Source organism: Colobus angolensis, unplaced genomic scaffold, assembly GCF_000951035.1.
Source record: "Colobus angolensis palliatus isolate OR3802 unplaced genomic scaffold, Cang.pa_1.0 Scaffold300, whole genome shotgun sequence".
Taxonomy (NCBI): domain Eukaryota; kingdom Metazoa; phylum Chordata; class Mammalia; order Primates; family Cercopithecidae; genus Colobus; species Colobus angolensis.
Window position 1 is genome coordinate 2,694,225 of NW_012116267.1, and position 23,193 is coordinate 2,717,417.

Genomic DNA, 23,193 nt, shown 5'->3' on the forward strand with positions numbered 1-23,193 from the left:
AAAAAAAAAAAAAAAAATTCTCTTGGGTATTTTTGGAACAAAAGAGAATGAATAGGATTAATGAAGCAGCACTGCGATTTGCTGTGCCCGTTCCCCAACTGTTACCTGGGTGGGGTGCTGCCCCTGCCCTGTGCTGGAGTGGAGACTTGGCCCAGACAACCGTCCCTGGTCCTCAGCCTCCTTCTTAGACCAAATGAGCAAGAGACTCCAGGAGCAGCCCCTTCCAAGGCCCCTGTTGCTTTTGGGAAGCTCACATCTAAAGGAAAAGGAAACTGGAGAGACAGCATGGTCTCCTCTCTGAGGGTGATGTGGTCTGTGTCAAAGCTGAGACTCTGCTGTTTTCTGTAGTTACTGGTTGATTTCATTCACTCATTCAAAAATAGGCATTTTTTTTTTTAACCTAACCTACCATGTGCCAGGTGATGATATATTGTACTAGGATGAATTATAGATTGCTGTTTTTACAGGTAAGAATTGACAATTTCATATGGTTAAACCTAATAGAGTGTTTTCCTAAGTTAGTGTTACTTTTTTTCTTCTGGTGGCATCAACGAAGGCATAGATAAGCCAATCACTACTATTTGCTATGGTGGCCTGGGTCTGCCCAGGTTCCTTTCCAGAAACAGGGCAGATACCAGTTTCTACCACACATGTAATGGTGAGATATTTTGTGACTTAATATAGGGCTAAGTCACTGCTTTAAATTGGCTTCTCCCAGACACCCTTTTATGCAGAGGCAGTTTGAGGCCTGGGCCACTTGGGGAGCTCAACCACCATGGCTCCCCGACTCTGCAGGCCCTGCTCTGCAGTGTGGAGAGGCGGCCGGCCGGAGGAGAGTGATTCGTAAGTGCGCAATGAAGACAATCTCTTTTGGACTCATCTTGTCTAATGCTACTGGAGCAAAACTGTACCCAAAGTTCACTTGCAAATATATTTACACAGACCAATATGAAATTAAATGATTTAATAATCAGTTAAAAAACAAAAAACGAAAACAGGCCGGGCGTGGTGGCTCACGCCTGTAATCCCAGCACTTTGGGAGGCCGAGGTGGGTGGATCACCTGAAGTTAGGAGTTCAAGACCAGCCTGGCCAACATGGTGAAATCCCATCTCTACTAAAAATACAAAAATTAGACCAGGCGCGGTGGCTCACGCATGTAATCCCAGTGCTTTGGGAGGCTGAGGTGGGTGGATCACTTGAGGTCAGGAGTTGGAGAACAGCCTGGCCAACATGGTGAAACTCTGTCTCTACCAAAAATACAAAATGCAGCTGGACGTGGTAGTGCACGCCCATAATCCCAGCTACTCAGGAGGCTGAGGCAGGCGAACCCAGGAGGCGAAGGTTGCAGTGAGCCGAGATCGTGTCACTGCACTCCAGTCTGGGTGACAGAGTGAGACTGTCTCAAAAAAAAAAAAAAGCTAAAGAACATACAAACCAAAACCTGACACCTTTAAACTCTGAGGCCATAGGAGATACCTAGTATCCCTTCACTAATTTATTAGAAGATGCTTTCTTTCCCTTGTACTCAATTTTCTGTTAACCAGATTCTCTGTGAATGATTCAAGTAGTTTAATACAGTACAAAAGTGCAGAGTATGGGAGATAATAAACAAGAGTAAGATTCTGAAATTTAAAAGAAAGGTTCTGAGATACTTTTGATGCTGCAGATACATGACATGGGCTTAAGTGATTAAATTTATTCAACAGGAGTTACTGGGGCAGCCTTTCTGGTGGCAAATAACCAGGTGAACATTAACCATAGTGGCCAGTGGGGTGAGACTTGCCCTTCTCAACCTCAGCTCTGGTGACATCTGGGGCCAGATCATTCTTTGTTGCGGAGGACTGTCCTGTGCACTGCAGGATGATGAGCAGCATCCTTGACTCTACCCATGAGATACGAGCAGCACTTCCACTGGCTGAGAATCACGGGGTCCAATGGATACAACCAAACGCAAACTCAGTGATTTGTAGGGGCAAAGCACAGCTTCCTGGGGGAACAACCCGTGTCAGCTTCACAAAGCTGGAGGCAAGCCTGGGGGAATGGCCTATGGTGAGGGCGCAGGGCCTCTGGAGTGAGTGAGGTAGAGTGTTATGGAGTAGTACCCACCTTGACAACTGCATCCCTTCCAGCCAAACTCAAGACTGCAGAAGCAACACTGGCTTACACAGCTGAAGGGGTCCTGGGGAAGAGATGGACTTGCAGACTCAACCATTGCTCCACAAGGGGGTGGCCTGGGGGACAGTGAGAAGGATCTCTCCACCCACCTCTGGGCCTTTGTATGTCCTGACAGCTCCATCTACGATAGCCACACCTCTTCCCCCCGCTCCATCTGGCTCCTCCTTACTCTTCAGGTCTCAGCTCAAATGGCTTTCCCCGCCCCACCCCCTGAAGGTTCTCTGATCCTTTCCCTGCGGCCACCCTCCCCTGGCCCTGCCAGTCTGCTCAGTGGTGCCTCGCATCCAAACTTCTAGTGCAGAACTTGTCACCTTGTCACACACATACTGTGTATATTTATACGGATTGCAGGAGTTTGGTTTTCTGTTTGTTCCTCCCATTACAATATGAACTCCATGAAGACAGAGACCCTGTTTCCATGGAGTACCACACTCCTCCCAGAAGCCAATGGGGCACCCGACACATGGTAGACATCCCCACCCCCCACCAATTATCTGCTAAATTGATGAGGGAAACCACTTTTTCACTGAATGGCAGGAGAGGTCCAATAAGTGAAGCTCATGAGGATGGAATCAACCATGTGGTCATTGCAGCAAACAGTGGCATCAGTGTGGACGCTGGTTTATTTCTGCAAAGTGTGCCAGGTAGAAGCTGATCCCAGACAACAACGTGGGACATGTGCAAGTTTCTGTCTTTACCCACATATTTTTGGGGGTGTTCACCAGTACCTTATTATGATACATCTTTTGGACAAATGGTTTGTACCCTGAGCCCAATTACACACCCTCAATGTGTCGACAACTTATATCAAAAGCCTGGTGAGACAGTGAACTGCTAACCTGAGTGGTAGAGTACTATGCTTCAAAACTGGTATTATAAAGAATGATCGTTTGCATACTGATCAGGGAGGGTGGAGAGTAAGGGGACAGGGAGGGCTGTTCAACAAAGACTCAGCGAGCCTCTGATTATGTCTGTATTTCAAAGAGCACAGGTCATGGTTGACACGCGGGCAGCAAGCACACTGCTGACATCTAGTCTGCTTGGTTCCTCACCACCACTGCCAGGTTCCAACATCAAGAACACAGAGACATTTCCGTCTAACTTTTATATGAAGAATTTAATTATCTATACACGTAACTAATTCAAAAGGTTGTATTACAGTTGTTAAAGCCGCAGGTTTATATATTTATATATTTTACATTCATATCCATGAAAATACTGAAGCGCAACTGAACGAGGAGGAGAGGTCCTCGCTCTCTGCACCATGTGAAAGGAGAAGGACCTCTACACGACCACCAGCACAGCCTCCCGACCGCCGGGAGAACGCGAGGGGAGTGCGCGTTACAGAGTCTTTAGGAGGACAGCTAGATTGTGCTTGAGGCTCCCCCTGCCCCATTTTCTGTGCCGTGAGCAGCAGGCATTTTTATTGAGAGCTTCCAACTAGTGTTTAAAAGACAAACAGGGCTTCGGCTACAGCATATCTAACACACAAACCGACCATGAGCTCCATTTCATATTAATCTGTAGAAATTCCACAGTCTAGTTAAAAAATGTAAACATTGGAAATTAATTGCAGGGAGATTTCTATACATTCTTTCTTGTCAAGAAAATTACTTGTTCAAAATAGGTCATTCCATGAAAAGTAATTGGAATAAAACTTCATGTAACAGAGACTAAAAAGAGATTGTGGAGATCGTTGATCCTAACAACCTCAACGGTGTTGTCTACTGATTTTATGCGATGCAAACACGCAAAATTAAAAACCCCAAACAAAACACCAACTCAACCAGATAAATCTGAGACCAAACAAAAACAGAGTGCTTTCTCATGTGGCTACAGGGTCACTGTGCAAAATCAAATCAAATGCAATATGATTAGAGCATCATACAAGGTAATAGCTTTGCCATGGAAAGAACTGATTTCTTATGTACAGGATGTATTACATGCTCAACAAGGTACAGCTGATACACACAAACAAGCACAAACACCTTCGCTTTAATTGGGCTCATTCTACACGTCTTTAAAACAGAGATACTGAACTCCTCTGCACTTCTATAGCAAGGGGGGAAAGCCCCAAACTACACAATTTAGTTGGTAACACTGGACAAAATGAAAAAATACATCAAGTCTCAGATTTATGGACATTTGGAACAATTTTTAATAGCACATGCAGCATTCCTTGATAGTGGGTCTTTTTGCAAAACCAAAATAGCAAAGAAGTCATTTATTTACTTTGTTTATTAAAAGGCTAAAATATATATTTAAAAATAATTTTAAAACTATTGAAAGCACCTGTGCAAAGGTGGGGGAAAGTCAATTTGAGTAACTAGGAAAGCCACAAAAGGACCCACTACCCTGTGTGTTTTTGTAATTTTTGCTCCTGTCTCTGCAAGTAGTAACTCAAACATTGCGATCACATGCAACTAAGGTAAAATGAGGTAAACTGCTCTGCAGTGAGTTCTTCTACTCAGAAGGCAGTAGGTGATCATGCTGGAAGTCACATGATCAAGGCTGCATCTCCCATCATCCCTCTGGGCAGTGATATGGGATAGTGGGTCTCTTTGAGGACTTTCAAGCCTGAGGGGGGGATGGACAACATATGATTCCTAGAAAAAGGAGGAAAACAACACATAAGCAAAACAAAACAATGAGCAAAATTCAAGCTAGGAAAATGAGTCAGGCATGTAAACAACAGGGTAACAAAATGATAAAAAAAAAAAAAAAAAAAAAAAAGGAAAAAGGAGGGAGGGGAGGGAGGGGACATGCTACAGAAGGAATGAAAATTAAAGAAAAATAAAACCCCACAAGTTAAACTCTTGCATTACAGAAGGTCTTCAAAGAGACGATTGCGAATGCAGCAATGGTCTAGCTTTAAGTTCTGCAAACAAAGCTCAGCAGAATCAGAGCAATGCTGCATGTTTTACCGGAAGATACCAGAGAGGCAAGGCGACAGAGCCACCAGGGCACTTACATTGCTGGCTTGGGTCCATGTCTGTGGTCAGCTTCACATAATTGGATGGGAAGAGCCCCACTTGTCCATTGACTTCCCCCTTCCACCAGTCGGGGTCCTCCTTGTTGAGGACGTTGATGATCTGGCCCTTGTTGAAGGCCAGCTCGTCGTCGTTCTGCGCAGTGTAGTCGTACATCCCAATCACCTGGCACACTGCAGAAGACAGGGCTGGGTGAGCGGCTGCACACCCACCGAAGAACGCGCAACGGGCACCGCGCAGCCGTTCAACATTCCCAGCTACTCTTTCTGTACTTTCAGAAGAGGGTGACAGTAGGTGGAACTGTTCTATTGGGCTTTTTGCAGTGTGGGCAATAGGGGAAGATGAAGAATTAAAAACCAAGACAACAGCAAAATTTTCACACTAAGTCTTTAGAGTTTTTTTTTTTTTTTTTTTTTGAGATGGAATCTCACTCAATCGTCCAGGCTGGAGTGCCGTGGAGTGATCCCGGTTCACTGCAAACTCTGCCTCCCAGGTTCACGCCATTCTCCTGCCTCAGCCTCCCAAGTAGCTGGGACTACAGGTGCCTGCCACCTCGCCCGGCTAATTTTTTTGTATTTTTAGTTAGAGACGGGGTTTCACCGTGTTAGCCAGGATGGTCTCAATCTCCTTACCTTGTGATCCGCCTGCCTTGGCCTCCCAAAGTGCTGGGATTACAGGCGTGAACCACTGCGCCCGGCCAGTCTTTAGTTTTTATAATATCATCCTCTTTTTCATGTTTACTCGTCAGCAGAAAATGTACAGTGCTAATCGAGGGCTTTCGTTTCAAGTGCAGTGGAACTCCTTTCTACTACTGACTCCAGAAAGACCGGCCCAACCCCATCCCATCTTCTGCTGCACAGGACAGCTGTGTATCATGGGGACTTTACTATCATTTTTCCTTTTTGGTTTAAAGTAGAAGGTAATCATCATTTGACCTCCAAGAATCCCAAATCTTAGGGAGAACTAAAACTAGTGATTGATTTATTTATTATTTATTTGAGACAGAGCCTCGCTCTGTTGCCCAGGCTGGAGTGCAGTGGCACGATCTCAGCTCACTGCAACCTTCACCTCCAGGGTTCAACCGGTATCTGGTCCTTTCGACAGAGGCCTCAGCCTCTTGAGTAGCTGGGATTACAGGCATGCACCACTATGCCTGGCTAATTTTTGTACTTTTAGCAGAGACGGGGTTTCACCATGTTGGCCAGGCTGGTCTCGAACTCCTGGCTTCAAGAGGGCCACCCGCCTCGGCCTCCTAAAGTGCTGGGATTACAAGGCATGTGCCACCACGTCATGCCTAAAACCAGTGTTTCAAACGATTTTTCTGCTGCTGTATCTTTGCGTCTCAAAATGTTGTCTTGAAATAAATCTCCACCCTCAAGAACACTTTTTCTTTTCTCGTTTTCTCTCAAGCCTACAGGAGGTAAAACTGTTCTCATTCTTCGGCACTTCTACTTCAGATGAGTCTGCACCAACAGGTCACAGTCCCTGTGAATCTTTCTAACCAGCATATATAAATAGGTTTCGGCTTTTCAGATTCTCCAGCTAATTCAATCACTTCAGCAACTGATTTCAGTGGGCCTGAGGAAGGGGCCTGCTGAAGTGGAGGGAAGTGGAGGGATACTGACACATCTCCCCAAGGAACAGCAAACCCTGCGGGAACCACATTCCTCAGCCTACACGAGGCCACAGCTCAAGCAAAGAGGCCCAGTGGGAACTGGGGCTCATCACAAAATTTGCCCATCCTTTAATTTCTTGAGAAGGCTACCAGGTTTTAATCTTATCTCACTGGGTACATACAGCACAGATATTTAACCACAAAGCATTGGAACAAAAATTCTACACTTTCCACAAAAGCCAACCAAGAATGGCAGCTTAAAGACCTAAAACAGAAACCTGCTCCCCTGACCTCACCTCTCTCAGATCTTGCTGAAGCATCGAATTTGGTCCCTTCAATCAGAAAACAGCCAACTGGGCCAACTGCTGTGCTCTGTTCTTTTCCAGTCCTCCAGGAAAGTGTGTACAACATCCTGCCCACCCAGCGGAGCCCCCTCTGCCCACAGTGAATGTCACAGGGGAGCTATTTTGGTCTTCAGTGAACACCACATTACAGCCCCCAACCCCCGTGGCCCCCAGCTCCATCTCCTGACCTACTGAGACCCCAGCCATTTATTTTTGGGTGTCCCTTTCTGTCACCTCACCCCCTAGCCTAAACCCCAATGTAAATGGCTGGAAGGAAATTAAGAGGAAAATGTGGCCTTAATGCCACAGCATTCATGACTCCTGCAGGAAGAGCGTTCCAACAAGGGTTCTGTTGTATGCAGCACAGAAAAGCCACTTAGATATCTGGTCCTTTCGAAAGACATATTCCGTATCACATTAGTTGGGTGTCAGTCCCAGCAAGTACAAGAAGTGCTTTAAAGCACATGTGAAAAACAACATAAATATATTTAATGAGGAAATCAAGTGGAAAATCTCAAGTGACATGCAGACCATTTTCCAGTTAGTAACGGGAAACTCCTTACCTGCCGCTAATGCTGTTGACTTAGGTGGCTCTGTTGGAGTGATTTTGCTTGTTCCAGGGCTTAGAAGTTTTACATAATTAGCTGGGAACCAGCCTATCTGGCGCTTTTTCCCACGTGCCTGGTAAGAAAATAATTACATCAAACATTTTAAAAGGCTCATCTTTTATAATACAGCTCACTTTATAACAGAGCAGTTATGTAAAGCTTACATATAACTGAAAAACAAATGACATTAAGGGTAAAATCTATGGATTACTGTGTCACAAAAGTAAAACACCATAGCTAAAATTCAAATTGTGGCAATCACTGGTCAGCAAAGCCCGGAATGTTTTTGCTTGGGCTAGACCGTGTGGATCACAAAATCAGGGTATACCATGGACTGCCTGGGATAGAAAATTCTGCTCATGTAATGCTAGCACTCAGCTGTTAATTTCAGGTAATGCAGACATTATGGTTAATGCCAACACTGTATATGGGTTTTAGGAACAATAATAATAATAATGATGATGGCCATCAATACCGAGTACTTCTTCTTTTTTTTTTAAAATTAATTACTTAATTTTTTTTTGAGATGGAGTCTCGCTCTGTTGCCCAGGCTGGGGTGCAGTGGCACGACTAGGCTCACTGCAAGCTCCGCCTCCCAGGTTCACGCCATTCTCCTGCCTTAGCCTCCCAAGTAGCTGGGACTACCAGCACCCACCACCACGTCCGGTTAATTTTGTTTTTGTATTTTTAGTAGAGATGGGGTTTCACCGTGTTAGCCAGGATGGTCTCAATCTCCTGACCTCGTAATCTGCACCCCTCGGCCTCCCAAAGGGCTGGGATTACAGGCGTGAGCCACTGCACCTGGCCCTCACTGAGTACTTTTTATGAACCAGGCCCAGTGCATTTATGCACACAATTCCAGAAGGATAGTACTATCATTATTCCCAATTTCCAGGTGAAAAGTTGAGTGACAGCCCCAAGGCCACAGGCAGTTAGTGGCAAGCCAAGATGCACTCATGTGTCTGCATGCTGCTTTATGGGTAATATACATCAAGGCGACACACATGCAGTACACACAGAACACAAGGAGGCTCGATGTTATTTTCACAAACCCGTAGGCCCATGTGATGGCTAAAGCCACATTTTTCACTGCCACTTCTTTCTCACTTAATTCAATCTGATTCAACACAAGAGTCATCTATGCAGTGTTTCTGCACCATGCTGTTAGAAAGGGACAGTAGATGACTGTCCCTATAAACCCGGGGAGTTTGCAACCAAGTTGGTGAGGCAGGTTTTGCAGTTAGGACACAATCCCATGAAAAGACTCGAGTTAGGGATCATGAGTCGGGCTTTGACTACCCTTCTGTACACCACCAAAAGAACCCAAAACTACTCGTGCATACACATGCATGCGTACACACACACACACAGTCTAGAAACAAGGCTCTGACCAAAACAGCAGCCTCTGGGGACAAGGGTGGGAGGGAGACATTTATATTCCCTCATAACTTTTGAATTTTAAACCATGTGACTATAATTACCTATTCCCCAAATAAAGAAATAAAACTAAAAGAAAACTTCCACCACATTACCTGTGCCCTCCCACCTGCCAATTTATCAAGAGGGATACCTCTGGGTCACTTTGAGAACACAGAGCAGGCTTCACTTTTCCTTGAGGTCTGACAGATTTCATCCCCTTGGCTCAAGGACTAAAGCTTTTACATTCACAGTGAACCTGCCGATGACTGAAGCCATTTGGTTACAAGTTTCCACGTCTATCCACCGAGGGTGCCACCATTCTGCCCGCAATGACACCACTCTTTCCCACACCTCTGCAGCAGAGCACAGACCTCGCTGGTGTTTCCTCATTTGTGGATCCACACGGAGAGTCACTCTGGTGACAGCGCCAGGAGCTCTCCTGGGCCATGGCAACTCAGCCACTTTATTGTGGATCCTAAGAACCACTCAAACTCTCACTTTAGCACAGTGCTAGAGGTGTGGGGACTGAAAAATACGGCTGCTGCCTCCAAGGGGCTAGTCAGCTACAAGTGGAAATAAGAAATGTGCACAGAAAGCAAAGTAATATAAAATACTAAAGAGTGGTGCTGGCACGGGGCCACCGCTGGAGCTCAGGGGAGGAACACGGCACTTCTGGTTGGGATGGTCACAGAGAGCTTCCAGAAGTGGGATCTGCCAGCTCTTGCGGAAGTGGAGAGGTGGGAGTCGGCGGCCCCTGGCGAGAAATGTCATGAACAAAGGCAGCGAGGCCGAAGAGCAGGGGGTGTTGGTGTTTCAAAGAGGCTGGAGTGCAGACGTCATTGCTCAGCGGTAAGACGTGAGGCTACACTGGGGAGAGGGGCCCGCAGGAAGCCTTCCCCTGGCAGGCGAGGAGGAAAGGCGATGGGAGTCTCCCATGTCTCCAGAAGAGGACAGGGGCATGATGCTGGCAGGGCCAATGGGTGACACGGCACAACTCTAAGCAGTGAGTGAGTGGGACCTGAGGGTCTAAGGAGGCCTCTCCCTCCCCAGCACAGAAGAAGGCATGTTGATAAAAAGGAGTGGATTTTCCGGCCTCCAGAGGTCAGATTCCTGAACCAGTGAGGAGCATCTGGCCAGCACTTCTGGAAAGGGCAATTATGGGTGTCCACCAGCGAGCTCCCCAGGGGAAGTTTCATCTTTAGTTACACTCCAGGTTGTGCCTTCTATTCCGGCCAAGATGCATTTCTTATATATTCAGCTCTCCAGTGTGGCTTCCTGTCCCGGCCTCAGGCTCACCTCCACAGAGTGGTAGACCGGACTGTGTGAGACCCGAGGCCTTCCTCAGCAAGGCCTTCTTCCTTCATGCTCCTGCTGTTCTAACCCCCATTCCTCAGCACCCGAGGGTCTGTCTTCCGTGGCTAGCCCACTGCACGGCAAAGGTTTCCTGCCTCCCTCTTCCCCCTCAAACTTACGTAGTTCCATACCGTCCTGCTCATGGGCAGACAAATACCAGCAGATTGGGGAAGTCAGTCTACAGGCCCACTAATGGCCATCAAAGGGTTCCCATAGGCCCTTTCCTCACAAAGCATTCCAGAAACTATTCCTTCCTATATCTGGCCAAGTCTTACTGAGGCCCCCTGTGTTACGCAGAGGTCCACGTTCAACAAAGGCCAGAGAGACGGACAGCTGCTGGGAAATTCAGCCCTTCCACAGGCCCCACGTGGGCAAGCCAGGGAGCAAGCCCCGTCCTTCAGTAAGTTATGAAGCAGGTGGCCAGGTGCCCACCTGGCGGTCTGAGGCTGATCTTCACTTTGGATGGGGGAGGATGCGCGGACGGAGACACACTTTCCGTATGAAAAGTCAGCCGGCTTACCTCTCAAGTAACTGCTGTAGTAGTAACTTTTTAAAGGCAACTTTTTATTTAGAAATGATTTCAAACTCATGGAAAAGTGGCAAGAATAAGAAAAGCACACAGAACACCCGTAGGCCCTTTACCCGAATTCACCTACTGTTAACACTCGGCGGGTGCCAGCTGCTCCCTCATTTGTGTGCTCTCTCCCTCCCCACCCTCTTCTCTGTAAGTTCTTTTTTTGAATCATCTGATTGCAAGTTGCTTACATCTTAACTCTTTACCCCTAAATACTTCAACGTGTATCTCCTAAAAATAAGAATATTCTCTTATATAACCAGAGTACAGTTACTGCTTTCAGTAAATTTAACACCGGTACAATAATTTTGTCTAATCTAGTGTCCATAACCCAATTTTGTCCATTATCCCAATATTGTCCTTTACAGCGTGATTTTCTTTCACACAGGGTCTAGATACTGCACTAAGTCTAGATACTGCAGTCAGTCCTCATGCCTCTTTAGTACCCTTTCGACAGGTTTTGTCTTCTATGATCGTGGCATTTTGAAGAAGTTACTCCCTCCTCGCTCCCAGCACAGCTGCACACACACGATATCCTCTGGTCTCCCCACTGCTTATCATTCTGATCACCTCATTCAGGTGTTGTCCTAGTTCTCCACTCTATAATGACTGTGTTTTCCCTTGCAGATCACGAGTGATCTGTGGGGGTCACTTCAAGATCATGCACATTTACTGCTCCTACTGAAAATTTTCCTACAGATTTGGCATCCATCGATGATTCTAGGAAGTTTTACCATGAGAATTGTGTAACAGCAATCTTTTTAAAGCATCTTTGTCTCTGGAAATGAGACCTATAGGAAGTATCTAGAATGGTAAAATGTGTAACAAGATGATATGATTAACAATACACACACATGCACACACACACATACACACACGGGAACTAAAAATACTGTGATGTATGGATGTGGCTTTGAATGCAAAGAAACCTGCTCTTGTGCCACAGAGGAAAAGCTTCACTCTCTAATGCCAAGGCACATAAGGACGATGCTATGCAGGCGTCCCTCATCGTACGAGTTCTCACTATGCTGACACTCACTATCTGAACTCAGAAATGGAACAGATATGTTTTCATAGGAGCTCCTAGCTCTCAGAAATCTGTTACCAGCTGTCTGAAACTTAGGAACTAAACAAATACAGAAAATTTGGCATCTCTCACTATCCAAATACAGAATTTAGGCAGTGAGGGGTGGTTTGTACTTTACAATAAAATAGCGTCCCTTTGAGATTTTGTGTATTGAAACTTGGATGGAGAATTGTAAATAAAGAGAAAAGACACTGACTTGCAGCTCTCCTTCCCACCATCCACCTGGGTTCTTTTTTCGGATCAAAATCAGCTGACCAGGGGCGAGAGTGAGCTGCTCGGGGCCGGTGGCGGTGTATGAGGCAATAACCTGGGCAATTTCTGAAAAACAAGATCAAACATGGCAGTGCACTGTTAGAGTCAGCAGGAGAATAGGGCAAGAAGATGTGGGCGCCTCCCAGGTTCACAGATGAACACATCAAAACCAATGTATTGGGCTGGATTTCTACTCAACGAGTAAGGCTCCCTGAATCGCCCCTGTTCCCAGAGCTACCAGGCAGACGCGGCATTCAAGGGCTTGGCTGATCCTCGAGCCCTCAGCGGGCTGCAGACTCCCTTGTCATCCCGTGAAACTTACCAACTTCCCTCCACAAAGTCCGCTCCTTGCCCACTCCTGGCACCTTCTGTCACACCCCTCCCATAATTACTGGGAACACCCTGAGGCCACAGGTGGGGGCCTCATTCGCCACCCACCCCAGCACAGCAGCACTCAATGGCTGAGCTGCCACTTTAAAGTGACTAGAGGACTCCATAGCTTTCCCAGCTGCCAAGTACAGCAGAAACAGAAGCCTGTTTTCCTCAGAAACCACTGGGAGCCCGGCAAGAGCTTATTTCTATGTTGTTGCTGCAGATTCTGACTCCCAACGACACAGCCTTCTTCTTTATGCCTCACATTTTGAGTGATCCCTGAATATCAAGGTGCAAATCATGGCAGGGAAAATTTCTTTCTTTTTATTTCACGTTATAGGAGGGACCTGGAGTTAAGAAGGGAACTCTATGCAAAAACAATTCAGCACAGGGAAAAAAATGTAAACAGTTCTGTACTTTTCCTGAATGTGAAAAGTCCCATGGGAAAAATTCCAGCAGTACTACAGACCAGGCTCTGAAACACACATTTCCCCTGGCCCAGGAGATCGAGTATGAAAAAACAGAACCCTTCTCTGCCTGAGTTCTGGCACATCTGCAGCTACGCTTTCTGAACTTCTAGAAGCAATACAGAACAAACTGTTCTACTCCTCTATCCTTGCTCTCCAAGTGTGGTCTGTGAAAGAAAGGAGAAAAGAAGGAAAGAAGGACAGAAGGAAAAGAAGAAAGAGGGAATGAAGTAAAGAAGAATGGAAAGGAAGAACGCAAAAAGGTCCCAGGTTCTGACGAGATTGCCTACTTTTCTACTCACTCCAGGGAACGAGTAAGGCTCTGGCCCTTAAGCAAGCTGCTCTCTTCCTATTCTGCATGCTATCAAGGGTTGGCCACCAGGACAGAAGCACCCAGCAGTCATGGTGCAGGCCTGGGCCTGCCTGACGCTTTGGAGAGCTCGGGGCAAGCAAGAAAGGCCACAGCACGGTCTACTGGCCCAGCCTAGGCTCTGACTGGGAGCTCCAGTTGGGATGTCTGCACTGTGATGAGGATTCTCTTGCGACAAACCAAAGACCAGCTCTTGGTTCCAAGAGTTTATGGCTTGAAGAAAGACCAAACTAGTGTCCTGTTTGGCACTGGATGTTCTTGCTCCTCATGGGACCTGGCATATGCAGCCAGCAATCTGCCCAACATTCTCTGCGGTCTTCTGTGTCCTTTCTTGCTAGTTTCAGTGCAAAGTAAAGCCCACCTGGGCATCATCTATGAAATATCTGGACCCTCTGGAATGACAAATGTCCAAAACTTAGAAAACTTACACTTAAAACAGAGATTTGGTGGGTGGTCCAATGTATCTCCTTCCATTGACTGTATTTGTCTGACTAAAATAAAATCCTAGACTATGTGAAATTTCCCTTTCTTTTTCTGGCCGTGTAAGCCCAGTTGGAACCGGGCACCAGACAAACAAGCAAATCCGTCTCTTGGCATTTCAGTGACTGTTTCAACCTGTAATTTCCTAAGGATATGATAGCAAAAAAGCTCAAATGACCCAGACCAGGAAGACGTGCCACAGAAACCATATTATTTCACATCTGCTTCTTTTCTTTTTCGTGCTATTTATAGCACATGTGATTTTATTGAAATAAACTAAAACACTTTGGATTCAGAGGTGTGACTATAATTTTGTACCTTCAATGTGTACCGAGGAAAACCATCCAATGGCTTCTAAATTAATGGGACCTACACTCACATAATATCTGTTGCTCCTCTAATCTTCTCCATTGTTTGTGTCCTGGGAATGCATTATTAGGAAATGAAAAAGGGCTAACCAAGCCTAAGAGGAAGACGGAGAAGCAGCTGAGCCCATAATCCTACAGCTCCATGTATTATAACTTCCCAGTATCTCGCCTGAATTATTTATTTATGTATTATTTTATTTTATTTTTTGAGATAGAGTCTCGTTCTGTCACCCAGGCTAGAGTGCAGTGGCGCAACCTCGACTCACTGCCACCTTGGCCTCCCAGGTTCAAGTGATTCCCCTGCCTCAGCCTCCCGAGTAGCTGGGATTATAGGTGTATGCCACTATGCCTGGCTAATTTTTGTATTTTTTTGATAGAGACTGGGTTTCCTCTGTTGGCCAGGCTGGTCTTAAACTCCTGACCTCAAATGATCCACCTGCCTCGGTCTCCAAAACTGCTGCGATTACAGGCGCGAGTTACTGCGCCTGGCCTCACCTGAATTATTTCTTGACAACCCAAGAGAATATTCTGTCAGGTGACATCTCCACTCTTCATGTGTGAAGCAACAGACGAATCTCATAACCAAGTGAAATTATTAACGGACTCCAAGGAAAGGACTTACTCTCACCACTCTTAGGAAAGATTCTTTTTATTTTAGGCTTCTGGCCCTAATACACAAAGATGGGGAGCAACTATCAATTACATTCAAAACATTGAAAAGTAAGCATCAGGGTTTGTAACTTACCAGGTTTTTTTCCTAAACTCCCTGTTTTCCCAGCAGTTCCAGAGCCCTTAAAACAGAGCAAAAGGTCTCATTTGCATGCTGAAGTTTTGATCATGCAACTTTAAAAACGATTAATGATGACACAAACCCGCTTGAGCCCCGAAGCCCCACTTTTCATTCTGGGAAAACACAGCACTGTATCACCTGACACAAGGATATAGATTAGGAAAACATGGGACAAAATAAGTACTTTAAAACATGTGGCTTTTACTCGTTTCTATAAGAGAAAAAAACAGCAGAGTATGGGGCCCTGTAAGAGCCCAAAAGGCTCCAAGCACAGGCACTTCTTGGACCTGGTCAAATCTAACAGGAGGTTCCAGGATAGGAAGACTGTTAGTTTACATCCTAAATACTAAGCTCGGGCTTATTTTCACATGGTTAATTATGAAATATTTCACATATAAAAAGTACAGGGAATATAACTCATGAGCCTACCACCCAGATTTAACACATTAAAATATTAATATTTAGCACATTTGCTTCAGGAGCTTTCTTTTTTAAAAAACTAACACAGTACAGGGACAACTGGAACCTCTCTTCCCCCATCCTATTCACCCCTCTCTATCTAAAGAGGCAGTGGCTGTCCTGTGTGGCCTTTACACTCAATTTCACAGCGTTTATACACTGAAATTTCTCTATCAATGCAGAGAGGCAGAGCGTATTTCTTCCCAACTATCAAGTGTTTAAAAAGTGCTCTGGGGTTGAATTCCTCTCTGGGATACTCATGGAATTTTAAACCAGCCAAGTAAGCCAACAACAGAGACCACGAGAGGCAGGACAGGAGCCAGAACGGAATCTGTTGTTACAAAGTGCTTTATTCTAAATTAATTTATGCTTGAGTCTATCTTGCAGTAAATTAAGTATTCCAATTAAAACAAAACAAAAGGCTTAGTAAACTAAACATGAGTTACTGAAAGAATAAAAATATGCCATTTATCTACCAGGAACACAACTTACAGTCTCTTTACTTTGCTTATTGAAATTTAAGAACCATTTACCAGGAAAAGTTTGGGTTAAATTTTTACACTGATTCTGCTTTATTAACAAACAAAGTTATACAATAGCAATCACTCACTATTTTTCAATAGGCTGCATATCAAAAAAAAGGAATACCAATGAAATAAGACTCCAGTGACCACTTAACTTTCCTAGTACAGGCTTAGAATCGACTCCCTATACTCCATAAAAAGAACAAGGCAATTGGCAGTACCCAACAGTAGAGTTCAAGTAGTTTCAATGTGCTCCCTTTGAAAAACCCCAGCCAGTCCCACAAGCTGGGATGGATTCAGAAGGCCATGTTCTGTCCTCCTAGCACCTATAAAGTCCCCCAGACTGTGCCCCAGACCTGCCCATACAGAGAAGGGAAGCAGGATGGGACAACTCTCCCCATGCCCAGACATCAATTCTGGTATCTGAAGCTGGGTCTGGTGTTAAGTTTGGTCAGATATTTTGCTTTTACACTGAACTCCGTATTCAAGTAGGACGAAAGAGCTCAGTTTTCAGATTTGTTTTCATTATTATTGAATAGTATCACTAAATGTATATCTAAAAATTTTCAGTACTGCTAGTTCTTCTGTGGCTAATAACTTAAGACTGTGGTTAAGAAAGTAGCTTACAACTCCACTTACCTTAAAAAAAAGTCACTGTGTTTTCCTAACATTTATTTCGGATGGTTTTGTTACAGTAGAAAACTGTAACTTATTAAAATACATTACAAGTAATAACTTCCGTATTTTAACTGATCCAAAAAGTAAAGTCACTTTAAGAGTTGTCATGCACAGTCATAGAAATTGAGTTTGGCTTTTAGGGTTTTACCCAACTCCCCTGAAATATCATCTATATGACTCTCATTGGACTTGACTTGCTGGCCTGGAGAAGAATTTAATTCTGTTTCCAGGTCTGAAAAGTCCAATATACCAGATGTCTCACAGGGCAAAATTATTTTCTTCCAGGCTTCTGCCAAATTCTCCAAGGGTTGAGAGACTTAAGTAAATCCATCCATGGGAATTCCACTTAGCTGCTCTCAAGACCGCAGCAAGAAAAACCAAAAAGCAAAACAATGCCACCCCTTAAAAAAACAAAATCCAAGCAAATAAAATCATTTCTGGGAGCTGCAGGAGAGGTGAGCAGGCCAAGGGCAGGACTACTAGAGCAGGGCACCAGGCCCACCCTCACCCCCAGAGCAGCTCCGAGCACATGGAGCTGCACATGGAAGAGCCCAGTATACCTTCTACTACTGGCACTTGAAATAGAGAGAGAACTTTGTCCACTTGCTTACTCCTGAGAAAGCAGCCCCTACAGGCTCCCTGCCAGCCTTTTCTCTCTCAGTACCTAGGAGGTATGAGGAGAAAAAGAAAATAACTGTGAATTGACTGTCAATGCTTAAAAAAATGAGTCAATTCTTGTTGGTTTTTTAAAATGTGCACTGGATCTGTTAAATGACTCCATTTATACCCTGAAACTCTCCACTAACATGCAAGTGGCTCCTACAAGACTGACTCCCATACTCTGTGGTAAGTCCAACCCACCATTCCATTAAACTTGCACTATCTTAAGACCACAGTTTATGCGATCAAACTTTTAGGGCTCTATTTAACAACAGTGGGAGCCCTTCCAATCTATACAGATAATAGCACTTAAATTCAGTCCTGATCAACGGAGATTCTAAGGCCTAGTCAAAAGTGTACCCATCTCTTAGATCTTGTGTCTTTCTACTGTGTGGGCAAAACCAGAAATTCTAAAAACTTTCTAGTAATACCCAATATTCTGGGGCGATTATCACCAGAATACTTCTGTTCATACAGGCGAAATATTACTATCATTCTTGGGGCATTTAAAAATCAATGACCATAATGATCTAATCAAGAAAGTTTACTCCAAAGCATAAGTCGGTTACATGCAGGAAGAGAGCTTAATACTGAACATGATCCTCCCAGCTGATGCAGACCAGCCCCATCACACTCAGCCTCCACTTAGCCCGGATGCGTTCTGCTTGGGGGAAGCCAATGCTTACTCCGCAGTGCCAAATAACAAAATCAAACAATGACAGGTCACACTGGATTTACCGTCACATTCCAGAACTTAGCAAAACCCAACAAAGTTCCACTGTCAAACATCGTGACTCCCCACAAAGAGAATCACTGCACAGAAAGGGAGAGGAAACAGTTAATGTGGGTTTACCTCTGAATCTTTAAGCCTCACATAGTTAGAAGGGAAGACTCCGGACTTGTCGCCCACAGTTCCTGTCCACCAGTCACCATCTTTCTTGGTAACCAAAATCACATCCCCTTGCTGAAAGGTTAAATCTCCTTGCTCAGAACTCTCGTAAGTGTACATGGCAATAAATTCTGGTGGGGAGAAATATTGAGATACGGAGAGAGCTTGATTGTTTAAAGAAATCCCAGACAGCTTTGCAAAAGCAAGTTTATGAATAAGGAAGTTAGGACAAGATCCATTCGAGAGAAAGGCTAGTCACAGATAAAATACAGAGCTGCAGAATACCCTGGGCTCCACATTCCCCCAGTGCACATAAAAGTTCAGTAGCTGCAGACAGGGAGACAATTCCTGGGAAGACCCAGACACAGGAACAAAAAACCCAACTGCATGTTTACCGACACTGGAGTATTTACGAGTGATCTGTCATTTAGCGTCATGATTTATTTTTGAATGAAAATGGTTTTTACATTTATTTTTAACTAAGAGTTACACAATACCTACTCTGTGCTGAGCACTGGGTCAGATGCATTCAGATGCAGGCTCTTGGTAAGCATATTAAATATGTGTATTTCAGTTTTGAGGGTACCAAGTCACAGTTTTAAAAAATTGTTAGACAGCATATATCCTTTGCGTAAATTAAATAAGACATACTTTTCATTATTCAAGTGCCTGAAAACTTATGTCCTATTGTGCCATATACACAATATGACAGGAAGCTGTTAGAACACAAAATGAGTTACACATATTATTTAGTTAAAAATGGGCATCTAGTTGTCATTCAAGAGCACAAACAGAGAGGACTGATGAGAAAAGGAATGTCCAACCCAATCCCAGAAAGCCTTTCAACAAGTTAAAAAGACAAATCCCAGTTTATCACATTTTATTATCCATGTCATTTAGTCTTAAAGAGTAAGAACTAATGTTCCTTTGTGTCTTGAATTTGAAGGGTGTGCATTACAGAAGAAACTTTTCTTTTTAATTAGACGTAGAACTTTGCATCACTCTTGGTGGATTTTATTAAGGCTTAGAACCAAATCACACTCTCAGAAAGATTACCAGACACAAAATCCTACATGGAGGTTCTAAGTACAGGATAAAAGATTTACAGAAAGATGCACACGCTTCTTGCTTCCACTTTTTCTCCATTTTATCCTAGGCTTTTGTTTGTATTTTTTTAAAGCAACAGAAAAATCACCATTTACCCAAAAAGTTGATTTTTATGACGGACAATGTCTGTTTCTCTCTAAACCTCAGATGATGTTCCTTTAATGTCCAGCCTCATGTTGAGTAAGAGGCAGGACTTTTGTATGGAGAACTCCTTCGGTTAATTATCAGAGCCTCTGCAGGAGGTACTAATGAAAACTAAAACAAACAGACAAAAACACAAAAACCTCTAACCCTTGTGCTCACGTGGGCAGCCCCTGGAGCAACAAGGGCCTCCTTCAGCGCCAGTGTTGACCTGTCAGCGCCGAGGCCAGCAGCAATTGCTGGTGGAGAGCACTGGGCCCCATGGCAGACACAGGTCATTCAAACGTCCCAGGGAAAACAGAAGACTCTCTGTCTTTAGCCCTGAGGCGCTGGTAACACATACCTCCACAGTGAAAATTGGAAAAATGATTTCCCACACAAGGAAATCAAAGTTTGGTGGCTTTAATAGGGTCATTCTTTCTTCATTAACAGACTCATTTTTCTGATTTCTCCATACTCTCACCCTTCCCTTTTCATTCTGCTCCCTGTTACTGTTCTTTAGAACATATTTGGCCATTTAAGACAGGATCCTTGGCCATCAATACTTTCCCCAGTGATTCCTCAACTTCAAAGTTACTTTCTTTAAAATGGATCCAAATTTTGAAGTAACTTTCCAAATGCTTAAGAAACTTCAGAAACATGAACTCTGGCTGAACTTGGTATTGCAGTATAAAATATAAAGGAGACTGGGAAGACCCAGGCTGGCCTTGCCCTGCCTGCCTTGCAAAAAGGCATCTGAGAGTGGCTTTAGGGCAACAATGAAACCCAGAGACATGATGACAGATAGGCAGAGGTTCCTCTTCAGCTACCCCTTCTCAGGAGACATTTCACAGAGGGCACTGGCCATCCCCAAGCCAGTATTTTAAAAGTGACCCAAGCCAATCACCTATTTTATCTGGTTTACAGTTTACTTTAAATTTGATTATGTTCAATGTGGTATTAACAAGAGGTTCATTAATAAACGAAACTAGCTTTTCTCAGAATTTCTAAGGTTAATGTCCTCCCACCCCTTCACAAAGCCAGCAAGTTTTCCAGATATTTCTAATAACTAAGTCATTTCAAAACGGCTGTAATAAATACAAATGAAGATCAGAATTTAACTCCATCATGCTGCCCAATTTTAAGTATATGCGTGGTTCACTTGTGACCTATTTATTGAGGCCTCAGTACATGTCTCGAAACAAATAAATAAACAGTCTTCCACACTGCTATTGGATGAGGATGCTCATACTTTATGTGGCTTTACCAGTAATCCAGGGAATGAAGCAAAAACGACATAAAAGTAGTAGACATTTACTGAGCTTTGTTTTAAAGGCCTTCTGCATATTATCTCATTATCCTTGTAATAATTTCCTACCTCAAGGGGAGTTATCACGGCCAATTTACAGACAAGGAAGCTAAGGCACAAACAAAATAGTACTGTTACTAGATGGGTGAGTCAAGATACAAACTCCAGCCCTCCAGTGAGCCTTGACTAGATATAACACACCCAAGTTTTTTTCTTTCTTATTTTTTGGTGAGCTGCATAATTTGCTTTTCACTGAACTAACTGCACGTGCTGTGTTTAAAGGAGCTTTTTGCCTTGTTACCCTAACAGTGGATAAAAAAGTCATTAAGATAATGAGAATGTATAAAGGGAACTCTGTTAATCATTTGCATGGTAATAGCAAAATTAGATGCTGGATTGTTTAGTGATGATAAGGTTTTATAGCTATGCTATGAACTAAAAAAAATTTTTACTTTAAAAAATCCTCTTGAAAAAAGAACACTGTTACTGTGAGTCTGAAATACCATTATATCTTAATCCTCGCTGTCTCCACCTAGAACAGCGGTTTTAATAATTCTATTTTTCATTGGGCAAGGTTTCTAAGGAATGTAACAATCTCATTATGGCAGACAAACTACATAAAACATTCTATTCTCATGTAATGTATTCAAGGAACCCATAAAGAATTACTATAGAATTGGTTAGTTATAGCATCTGTTAACTACAACATTGGTCAGATGTCTACACAGAAAACCCATCTAACTCAGGGAGCACTCTCCAGATAGGATGTGATGATGGCTGTACTGAATGTAAAAAGGATGTGAGATTTTTGCCACGAGGGTCTGAATTACATAGGTTTTGTTCGGTTGGCATCCATATAATATCTAGGATTATGTCAGCAAGTAGAGATTGAGAAAGAAAGCAATAATTTGCGTAATAAACACTCAAAATGATTTTTTTTTTAGTCCTAAATTGTCTGGTTTGGTTGTTTTCATGGAGCACATAAATTGAGTTTTGGTTTCATTTGGGATGGTACAGATGGCATTCATGTTACTGTGAGAACTCTAGTGGTCTGTGTAGTTACTTTTAAAAATGAAATACTTATCTATGAAGTCAGATGAGACTAGACTATGTTAGATGAAGCAATGACCACAATTTAGCTATAGAGATGCTTAGAAAACTTGATTCTTAGTGAACTAAATGGGTCTCTTGTAAAAGTCAAAGGGCTCAGAATAAAATATAATTAGAAAATTCAGTTTTTGATGATTAATATGTCTGACAGTATTTTCCACGAAGTACTCTGATTCTGTAAACAGCTAAACTTTCATTTTACTGTAGTTTAATATACTGATCATAAATGTAGTCTATCTTAAGATGAAATTCAATCTCATTTCAAACATTTACACAATGTCCTTGACCCTTCTGAAGAACGTAATACAACTCAGGCCCTCACCTTCTCCCGAAACGACTGGCTTGGCTGCTGGAGAGGCTACTCGCTTTAGACTAGCAGGACTCTCTGAAGAACCAGAATCCATGCTGCAATAAGGGAAGAAGAGAGTATTTTAATTTTTATCTTCGAAGAAAATAGTGCAACTGACACTGATTTTTCTGTTAAAACTGCTTAACTTTTAAAACTTTAAACAATTCACAGATGAAATAGTTGTACTTAGCTAGTTTAAAAACACATAATTAGGTAATACAGAGGCATGACTCTAAGCTCGCATTCTTATTTTTCAGTACTTTGCTATACTATACTGGACACATAGCTTATGTACTAGTTTGTTTCAAGGCAAGACTGACCGAGAGATGCTCATTGAATATTTTTGCTATTTTCATCTTCTTAAAGCTCATAATTTGTTTTGAACATTAATATGGTTGGAGGAATTAACAACCTTAGGTTCCATGCTATAAGACCCTAATGAAAAAGACAATTAAGTCCTCTGATCATTTCCCCAAATCCTTTGGGTTTCTAAGTATTCACACATATCTGGTACAGCACTGGGTAATAAGCATAAAGAGAGTCATAATCTCCAACTAATGCACAAGAGAGTTCCAGGTCTCAGAACTGAATTCCTTCTTGCATAAGGCAATGAAAAACAAGGCACATAGGTTTTCATGAGGGAAGAAAGAATGAACTTATCTGTAAGAGGTTCCCTTTTGGTACTCTATATACTCTAACTTTTGCAGTTAAAAGATCTAGAAG

At 43.5% G+C, this 23,193-nt stretch overlaps 1 protein-coding gene across 1 annotated transcript in view; it reads right to left on the minus strand.

Moving 5' to 3' along the window:
• ITSN1 (intersectin 1 (SH3 domain protein)) overlaps nt 1-23,193 on the minus strand; it is a 199,682-nt gene that overhangs the window by 49,088 nt on the left and 127,401 nt on the right. Inside the window, exons 24-29 of the mRNA XM_011950058.1 lie at nt 22,444-22,526; nt 18,440-18,606; nt 15,221-15,266; nt 12,363-12,484; nt 7,689-7,806; nt 5,148-5,339 (exon numbers count right to left, since the gene is read on the minus strand). Coding sequence (XP_011805448.1) covers nt 5,148-5,339; nt 7,689-7,806; nt 12,363-12,484; nt 15,221-15,266; nt 18,440-18,606; nt 22,444-22,526 — 728 coding nt within the window. The remainder of the gene's footprint in view (nt 1-5,147; nt 5,340-7,688; nt 7,807-12,362; nt 12,485-15,220; nt 15,267-18,439; nt 18,607-22,443; nt 22,527-23,193) is intronic.